General features: G+C 49.5%; 3 protein-coding genes across 3 annotated transcripts; all 3 read left to right on the top strand.

The window, feature by feature from the left end:
* Nucleotides 1-2,376: 2,376 nt before the first annotated feature.
* On the top strand, nt 2,377-3,567 carry N7506_008690 (uncharacterized protein; the record flags this gene model as incomplete). The annotated part of the gene is made up of 1 exon (XM_056957983.1): nt 2,377-3,567. One exon carries the CDS (start codon nt 2,377-2,379, stop codon nt 3,565-3,567), a length of 1,191 nt encoding a protein of 396 aa, XP_056807373.1.
* A 1,942-nt stretch (nt 3,568-5,509) lies between these two features.
* On the top strand, nt 5,510-7,709 carry N7506_008689 (potassium channel family protein; the record flags this gene model as incomplete). The annotated part of the gene is made up of 3 exons (XM_056957982.1): nt 5,510-5,799; nt 5,849-5,987; nt 6,036-7,709. 3 exons carry the CDS (start codon nt 5,510-5,512, stop codon nt 7,707-7,709), a joined length of 2,103 nt encoding a protein of 700 aa, XP_056807372.1.
* A 342-nt stretch (nt 7,710-8,051) lies between these two features.
* On the top strand, nt 8,052-8,759 carry N7506_008688 (uncharacterized protein; the record flags this gene model as incomplete). The annotated part of the gene is made up of 1 exon (XM_056957981.1): nt 8,052-8,759. The coding sequence occupies one exon, from the start codon at nt 8,052-8,054 to the stop codon at nt 8,757-8,759; it is 708 nt and encodes a 235-aa protein (XP_056807371.1).
* Between the last annotated feature and the right edge of the window lie 929 nt (nt 8,760-9,688).

The raw sequence follows: 9,688 nt of genomic DNA, 5'->3' as shown, positions 1-9,688 counted from the left end.
CTGGAGGGCCTAAGACAGGGGGCATTTTCTCGAAGGGTTGACTCATTCAAGAAAAACAAAGCCCTCGAATCAGGGATGGCCCTGGGATTCTTTGTGTGGGCGGCAAGGACGTGCTGGAAATTCCGTCGTTTCTCATCCCTTTGCTCGGTGCGTGAGCGTAAAGAATATCTTGGTATTGCTGGTATTGGCAGCTGGCGATGGTCGGTCATGTTCTTTACATCGGTTTACCGTTGCAAGACAAAAATATGGAGGACGTCGTAGCAAATGTCACAATTCACTCCGTAACTACCCACAGGATAGCCAGTATGAGTCGTGCATACTTTGTACGAGCACTCGGTACGAAGTACTTTGTCATTGACTATGGTATTGGCCCAATCCCGTGAAAGGCAGACTAGGGCTTGAACTCGAACGGTCGCAGCGAGTCGCCTATTGTTCGACGCCCCACGCTGAAACAAAGAGCCATAGGATACTCCGTAGCCAATATTCAAGTTGAATGACAACTGATCCAGAGCATCGGCTTCATAATTTGCTTTTGGTTGGAGGATGCTCGCTGCCTATCCACTATGCAGTTTCGATCCCAACGCGTTGTACACAGCCACCAGGCCACCAAATCATCAAGAGCAAGGAACCCGTAGATTACACCTATTTTTACGACTAGGCCGAAGCTTTTTTTCCCCCTCCCTGGATACTTGGGGTGTTGGTCAGACCGTAGAAGTTGCGGTCTGTGAATTTTCTATCTTCTTGCCCAAAAGAAGCGGTTGCTGCCCAGCGACGCAGCGGTAACGCCCATTCACCGTCCGTGGTATCTCCCGACACGGCGGTGCAAAGTGGGTTTGTGTGCAAGAGGGACCCTGATGGGGCTCGTTTCGTTCGTCATGGCAACATGTACGTATAAGTTACAGAGAATTAAATGTCCGATTGTCTGGGGGTGGAGTCTTGAACCAGTGGACGAGACGGGATGGCCCGTTTTAGAATCTGGGATGCCGTCGAGCCAACCATGGAACCGACCTTTGGTCGATCGAGCATACATGGCTCTCTGTACTTGCTTACACGTGTAAATATCTTTAATCCATGAACAATAAAGAGTGTGTGCTGGTCCTCGTGCTTTAGGGTCGATATCGTGATGCACCATGATCGTATCCAGTGTTCATCGTCATGATACAACATGCCGGTGTTCATGCAGATGAACTGTAAAGGACATGAAAGTTCCACCTTAGTTCTGGAATCGAGCACATGGCTTTGCGCCCATCCAACCCAACAGTGACACGCCAACCGACAGAGGGGTGACCTAAATTAACTCCGACGACAGACGTCCGTAAGGCAGCCAGTGAGATTCCACGACATTACGATTCAGCTCAGTGGCGACATCAGCGCTCCAATTTGACCTTTGCCTCATAGTGAGTCACCGAATGTTTGGAAACACCAGCGGGTTTGAGCCAGGTGATATCAGAGACCCAGGAGAGGCCCATACGAGCACTTGTAGTTGTCTGCCCGATTCACCTGAGGGGCGTTTAGCCAAGCGGTTGGCTCATAGCGTCAAAGAGACGGTCTCCATATGGACTAGTCTGAGGGGTAGAAAGACACTGGTGCTTTGGGATGTATAGTGTAAGGTAGAAAGTACTAGTGACTACAAGAAAGTGCCAGGTGAGTCCCGAGGTCGACAGTGATATTTGCCACTTCTAAGAATTGAGTCATAATAATGTCCGATATAGCTGAGCTATAAAAGCAGATCGAAATCCCCCGTGCAGGGAGAAATGTTTAGAAATGGAAATAGATTACGAGAGTATATTGAAAATTCAATACACGTAAGGGTAGTATCGCCACAGCCCATAACGCCAACTTGCACGCTCCGGCCACTAGCGGCTGCAGTGATTGGCAGACACAATATCACCGGCGCTGACATTGGGATCCATCTTCTTTTCCCTTTCATCCTTGGGTTGAAATTTTTCCCACTCCACAAAATCCTAAGCCATTACATCTTTCGGGAGTCCTGCTGCTCCTTTGTTTTGCTTGAGAATTTACTCTGGATCAACTACCCTACGGTAGAGGATCCCCCCCTAAACGCACTCTTCCTTCTTTTCCTTGAATCGGTCGAAGAACGTTCAAATGCTCTCTCTGCATATTCAGTCTCAACCCTCTTCTCTTCGATCGGAAACCGTACCACGGTGACGGTGTCAAAAATCTAAAAAAATCCTATCTGACCTACTCGTCGGCGTCGATTTCTGTTCTGGGTGCACGATATCCTGTATAATATACTCGGTGTTTTCTTTTCTTTTCTTTTTATTTCTTCCGTTTGATTTGGCGATTCTCATTTAATCGTTTGGTTTATTGCATTTGCATTTCCCAGCTTCTGGTGCTTCCACATATGATCCGATAATGTATCATTACTCCAGTCCACCACACGGGTGGTCCACCTACGACTACACGCAATCACCTCCTACCTCACCTCAATACGCCTACTACGCCTCTCAGTTCGCAAACTCCTACTCGCCTCGAGGCACTGCACGTCGACACAACCGCAAGGCCAGCTACACAGCGACCAAAGAAACGCCAGGATGGTATTCGACCTATCAACCAGGTTTCTACGAACCCACAGACTATGGCATTCCATCGCGAAAGCACGATCATGTAAGTGCTACTTTTGGAAAGCCCACACACTGTCGATACCACTCCTCGGCTGGTCACCCTCCGGGGGATGGCCTCGGCAACGGATACGGAATCGACCCGTCGCAATCGCAGACCCGACCCATCTTCGTAGATGTGGTCGACGACGCATTCGACCGCCCTCAACCCGGTCGCCATGGTCGTCCCCCTACGACCCCGAAAGATGGTCCCCGTCGCGCCTCGACCTCTTACCGCAAAGCCAACCCCGCTGATTCTCACTTTTACTTCACTCAGGCCCCTAACAACGAGGATATCGACGCGGCTCGACGATCCCGCACAAGACGTCAATCTACCTCAACTCGCACTCCTAAGCCAAAGCCTCCTCCCGCGACCAAACCGGCTCCCGTCGCCACCGAAGATGATGCCGATCGGGCAGGTATTCCACCTGGATACTCAATCAAGAACTGGGACCCGACAGAAGCGCCGATCATTTTGCTCGGCAGTGTATTCGATGCAAACTCCCTCGGTAAATGGATCTACGACTGGACCGTTTTCCACCACGGGGCTTCGACCCCAATGGCCGACGTCGCTGGCGACCTGTGGCTATTGTTGATCAAACTAGCGGGCAAAGTCAAGCGGGCTGACGAATGCCTGCCTCGCATCCAACGCATCGATGCCCAGGAGGTCGTCGAAGACTTCTTGGAGAGTGGCGAGCGCCTTTGGAGCCGCTTCAAGAAATTGCTCAAGGGCTGCGAGCTCTACATGTGGAAGGCCGCCAAGCGAGAAGGTGGCAAAGGGCCTGTCTCGATGGGTCGCAATGCAGGCTGCGAGTTCGTCGAATCGATCTTCGGCCGCGACCGCGAGCTTGAAAATACGGAGAAGCTCATGAACAGCATTCGGCTGTGGAACATGCGCTTCGACGCAAACTGCGAAGATATCCTGCGCCGCCCGACGGCCGCTTAGGATTTCTTTTATCATACGTACCTTTTTGTTTTTCTCATTTCCGAGAGTGATACCCAGAGAGAGACTTTTCTTATTGTTTTCTGGCCTACACAGTACTTCACACTGTTCGCATTGGAGCGCGTTGGTTTGGCTTCGGCTGGCTTTGCTCGTTGCATTTACTCTCTCCATCTCGTCCAGGTTCGGACGACCCAAAATTCTTGCTTTTGCGTTCCCGGCGCCTTGATTTCGATCTCGTTTTCTTCGTGAGACGGCGTCCTATACATTTCAGGCGCACATGTTTAATCTTTTTTCTCCTTTCTGCTAGCCGTCTATTCGTTGTTTTGAAGTCCCGTGTCACTCTGCTTTGATGATACCATCTTGCGATTTCTTCTACACAAGCCTACCATTTTACCGTCTTTTATTTCCTTTGTCTAGTCCCATTATACTGTTTTGTTTCTGTGTTTGGGTCGGAGAAACCGGGTTGTACATAGAAGCAACACGACCCTACATCCGATAAACTACACTCGTTATACTTTTTCTCAATCTCTCCATACTTCCCGAGACCTCTGTAGCCCGTAATCAATACTGTATTTCCACGTCGATCTGAATGTGATGTGATAGCTACCCCTCTCGCTTCCGCGCTACCCCCGGCGGCTGCAAGTACCTACAGGGTGGATCATCTACCCCGCCTCATTCAAAGAGGGAACCGAATCCCGAGATTGGCTGCTTCTCAACTGGAGACTTGCATTTTGCCCTCCAGGGGCACCTTCATGACGGCAATTGATGTCACCAGGTCCCAGCGTTTGCCTGATGTTGCTGGACGCATTTCATTGGATTGGAGTCTAGATTGACTGCAGTATGCATGTTGGCTGGGGTACCCGAGAAACTGGGTGTGGCGACCCTATGAGGGGGCGTTGCGTGCATTCCTTGTGTTGGGTTGCATGATAATTTATGCACCGATCAATAAGAAATGACACTGAATGTGATGGATATGAGTGGCTGTTGATTGAGGTATTTTTTTAACTTAGCGGCTAGAGTGTCATTCTTCTCGCCTTGTGAGGAAGAGGGGTTTTTTTCGGCCGGCAAGTACAGAGTACATGGAGGTTAGACAACAGACAACAGTACGCTGTACACATGCCACCAGGTACTACAGTATAGACACAGTATCCGAGACAAGTCAGGTCAGTCTCACCAGTCTCTTTCTCCTTTTGGAGTGACACTAGGCTTGTGAGACGTTGGGGTGCGGAGAAAACAGCCGAGCCGGCCGTTATCATGTCTTGAACCAGCCTAGAAAATTGTCCGTGAGAGTCTCATACAGCGTACGGAATACTCCGTAAGTGGGAATGAGATAAGATGAAACGCCCAGATTTGGGGCAGCCTGCAGGCTAAAATCGTAGCTCCAGGTCTAACGAAGTAGCTGCATTCCCTCCTGGGAAGTCAGCTTAGCCATGTGGTCATGCAACCTTATCTGGTTTGTCAAACTTGGAGTCTCGTACCTGGCCAACTCAATAGGCCACGAGGTACTCCGTATCTTCCAAGGTTGAATGTTGAATGTGTCCAAAAAGTTGAAGTCAAGAAGTATAATGATGACGCCACGGGTCACGGGATCACCGCCAAAGCTGTTGACATCATGTCCAGCGCGACACTTCATTTTCCCTTGGGGCTGAGATCTTCATATTAGGAAACCCACCAGGGAGTTACATATTACAGTACATGATCATAGTACAATATATGTACTCTGGTTGTTTATCCGTTTCTTTTACATACAAGTAGCCTTGGTGCAATCTCACCCAATCAACAGAGGATGCGACCCCGGCATTCCCCACAAGGCCGCAACTTCAACCACCAAACTCCACAAGTTACCTGATAACTTAAGAGATTGAAAACACTTGATATCGCCTCTCACAAGCCATTCCTAGCTGATTCACTGCATCAAGTCTGATGCGGATATGCTTGACAAGCCATGCAACATGAATCTACGGCAGTTGAAACGGCCAAGATGAAAACCGCCGAAGGGCCGTCAAAATGGGAACGAATTCGAAGCCACTTGAACATGAGACCAGTTGAAGATGACGAGCCACAGGCCTGGTGGATTGCATCCACGGCAATCCCACTAGTAGCCGCTGCGACGGGACCACTGGCCAATGTCATGTCAGTTGTTGCACTGGTCCAGCCTTGGCGAAGTGATATCTTGTCGAAGACTAAAGGCCCTGCTGGAAATTGGCTCCAAGAGGGATATCCGGACCCTCATTGGTGAGTGAACTATGTGGTTCCTATTCGAACGTTTCTGACTCCTCAACAGGATCACTGCGCTCAATGCAGTTTCACTAGTATGCGGAATTGTGGGAAATGCTTTCCTTTTGTTCAATTTCACTCAAATTGTGCGCTATATCATTGCACTGCCGGTGACTATTATTCTATGGTTCCTGGCAACGGGAATTGTGAGTTGCGCGTATCTTTCTACCCGTTCCTGTCTAACACACCTATAGCTATGTGGAATTACCATAGCCATGGATGTCTATGCTCCACCAGTTGGAGTAGACCGGGTCTTCTCCCAGGCATACTGGAGCGCTGTGATTGCCGCGTGTCTCTATTTTGTTTTGAGCATAATCTTGATGATTAACATGTTGGGCTATTTCTTGGGCAAATACCCGCAGCACTTCTCATTGACCGACGAACAACGGACCTTGATTTTACAGATGACCGCCTTTGTGATATGGTTATTGATAGGCGCAGCCATCTTCCAACGAGTGCTTGGGATATCTTTTGCGGATGCATTGTACTTCAGCGATGTTACAGTCTTGACCTTAGGGTTTGGTGATATCACTGCTACAAGTGCTGTTGGCCGTGGTATTATTTGGCCATATGCAGTTATCGGAATCATCATTCTTGGTTTGGTCGTAGGGAGCATTCACAAATTTGCTCGCGAGGTCCATTACGACAATGTCATTCAGAAGCATATCGAGCAAAAGCGGCAATCGACCTTCGACCGATCAATAAGTTCTGCAGAACTCTGTGCTTCCAAGGGCAAGTCTTCAACTAGGGATATTGACCCTCCATCGGTTGCTCTACAAAAGCCCAAGAGCTCTCATCATCACTCTCGGAGACCGTTACGCAACACCCTCAGTGCCATTGCAGCAGGCCGTCGACCGAAGATTACTATCATACGCGAAGAGAAAGACAGGTTCGACGCTATGCGTCGTATCCAACACGATACCTTACGATTCCGCCGATGGAATGATTTGATTATCAGTCTCATTGCTTTCGGGATTGTGTGGTCATGCGGAGCTATCGTTTTCTGGCAGCTGGAAGCCTTGTCATACTTTGACGCCCTTTACTTCTGCTTCGCCTCCCTCTTGACGATTGGCTACGGCGACTTCACACCACAGTCGAACGCAGGCCGGCCATTCTTTGTAATGTGGTCGCTCATCGCTATACCAACAATGACCATGCTCATCTCTCAAATGAGCGATACAATCGTCGCTAGCTTCAAGCGTGCCACCAGCGCTGTGGCCGACTACGTTGTCCTACCTCAATCGCATCTCTACAAGTCATTTCTCGGTCGAATCCCATGGGTCGCGAATTACATGAATTCCCGTCAGGAGAAGAAAAGGTTAGAGCGCGGGTTTCCCCTCGAAGGCGCTAGTAAAGCGGAAGAAGGCGAAAGTTCCAACTCTGCGAGAGCGGGTCAATTCAACAACAGTGGTGATCTGGCTACAGCCCATCCATACAGATCTCTTGAAGAACTCATTCGTGATCCCACCCCCCTCGAACTGGCCCAGCAACTTGCCTTCGCCATCCGTCGTGCTACGAAGCATGCACGGGAGGGTAAACACAAGCGGTACGGTTACGAGGAATGGGTCGAGTTCACCCGTCTCATCAAATTCACGGACCCGCGAGCACGACCGCCGTCCCAAAGAGCGCAGCCAGAAGCCGCAGATGACTCTATTGATCTCGACGAGGATGAGTATGGGTTGTTGAATTGGGATTGGATTGGTGAGAATAGTCCTATGTTGGCGAAACAGACTGAGCCAGAGTGGGTTTTGGATCGGCTATGTGAAAGCCTGATCCGATATGTGTCAACTCAAGAGGATCGGGCTGCTGGGGCGGAGCTGGAAGAGCCGACTTTGAAGAAAGAGAGGGATATTGGGTTGGATGAATGATTTTTGCTTTATAGCTGCATGGCCATGACACCGAGCCTCAATTCGGCTCCAATACTAGTTTGAAAACATACAAATTGATTCGCCGTTAAAAATGTACCAGCACCAGTAGACGGAGTCTGGGTGTAAATATTGTCTCATATCCATCCCACTAGAACTACATGGTTGACGGCTAGATGAGCCTCAGGTCTTACCAAAGCGGGGAGCACTGCCTCCATGTGGCTGTGTACCTCGAAACGAGGACCCTTCAACGCTGATGCCTTGCACTAAAGCCATAATATTTGAAGCTTGCTTCTTGCATCTTTCCATTGTCAAAAATCCATCAGTCTCACATCTACTCCAACAATGACGTCGAACATCCCCGAAGTGCTCCTGCTCTGCATGGACAAAGACTTCATCACAGCCTTCAACACAGCACTGAAAAAGACCTGGCCATCACACGACAACTCTAAAGTGAAGATCAAGCCAATAAATGAACGCTTCAACTCCCTCCCAGCAGAAACAACATTCGACCTAGTCGTCTCACCGGCAAACTCCTATGGCCGCCTTGACGGTGCTTTTGACCATGCCATCTCAGCAACCTTCAGCCCACGCGACGACTACCACGCTCTAACAAGAGCCGCGCAGGAAGTCCTCTATGAAAAATGGCGCGGCTTTGCACCGCCCGGATCATGCACTCTCGTTCCATTCCCGACTGAGCTGAGGAAGAATGGATACGGCTGCTCGTGGGTGGCGATTTGTCCCACGATGCGCGAGCCCAGTAATGCGAACTGGGATCGTGAGGTTGTTTACGAGTGTGTTTGGAGCTTGTTGTGCCAGATTGAAGGGTTTAATCGAACTCTTGGTCAGGGTGGGGATAAGATTGAAAGGATTCTTATGACGCCTCTGGCGGTTGGGGTTGGTAAAGTTAGTGCGGAGCGGTGGGCGACGCAGACTGTGCTTGCTTTTAAGCACTTTGTTGATGCTGTTGAGAGGCCGAAGAGATGGGGGGCGTTGCAGTGGAATGATATCGAGAAGGATTGCGCTGAAGTTGAGAAGACGTGGAAGTATTAGGTTATAACATGGTCATGCCCTACAAGATCAACGGATATCATGATTTTGCGCAAAATCTTGAAACTAAGTTTCCTTTGGTGATATTGTTCAACATCTGGCTGCACGGGACCGAGAATACTTCAGACGTAACCAGAAGTCAAGCTTAATTTGCTCAGTATCGAGGGCGAAAGCTAGCATGGAATAGGGCTCTGTTCTTAGTTTTCAATGGATGGCGGAGTGGCTTAAAAGTGTAAATCTCACCGGACATTGACCGAGCTTGGGTTTGTGGTGCATTCCAGTGTCTCAGTGCCTTTCGTCGCCAGAGTCTTAGCGACAACTGCAGTATTGATACAACTTCATCAAGTCTTCACAGTGCCTTTTCCGGCCTCCCATGTACACACGACATCCGCCCGTAGGATATTTTCTGTCATTTGGTCTTCGGATTAAAAAAAAAAAAATGTGCAAAGATTCTTCCTCTGCATGGCTATGCATAGACTTTTGAATCAGTCATGATCGACAGACAAAACAACCACTCAACGGGGCGGACCGTCACTGGAATGTGGCAACCAAGCAGGAGAGCGACCATTGATCATCTGGGCCATCTTTTAGCCTTTTATCAGATCACTGCATTTAGTGTGCGGTATGCATTCGAGTGCCAGGAGGATCTGATACGTAGCAGAGTGCGGGAACTCGCGGGGACTGGGGTATCGGCGGCAATTCCGAAGTGCGTATCCTTTCCTGACAGGAACAATTGACTCGTCTCGAGCGAATCAAGTAGAATGAGAAGTCAGCAACGCACCTCCACAGTCTCTTTTGACTTTTGCAGTGCTGATCAAGGTGTCGCTGCATGCTTGGAGAAAATTAGCCTAAGCGCCTGAAACGCTGTTATTCTCATGGGGCACATTCTGCGTCGAACTTCCCAAGGTTCCAAGGTTAGCTCCATATGAGGA

The sequence above is a fragment of the Penicillium brevicompactum genome (assembly GCF_028827555.1).
Source record: "Penicillium brevicompactum strain IBT 35665 chromosome Unknown utg000006l_segment0_segment0, whole genome shotgun sequence".
Lineage (NCBI taxonomy): Eukaryota > Fungi > Ascomycota > Eurotiomycetes > Eurotiales > Aspergillaceae > Penicillium > Penicillium brevicompactum.
This window is presented reverse-complemented; position numbering and strand designations above follow the sequence as displayed.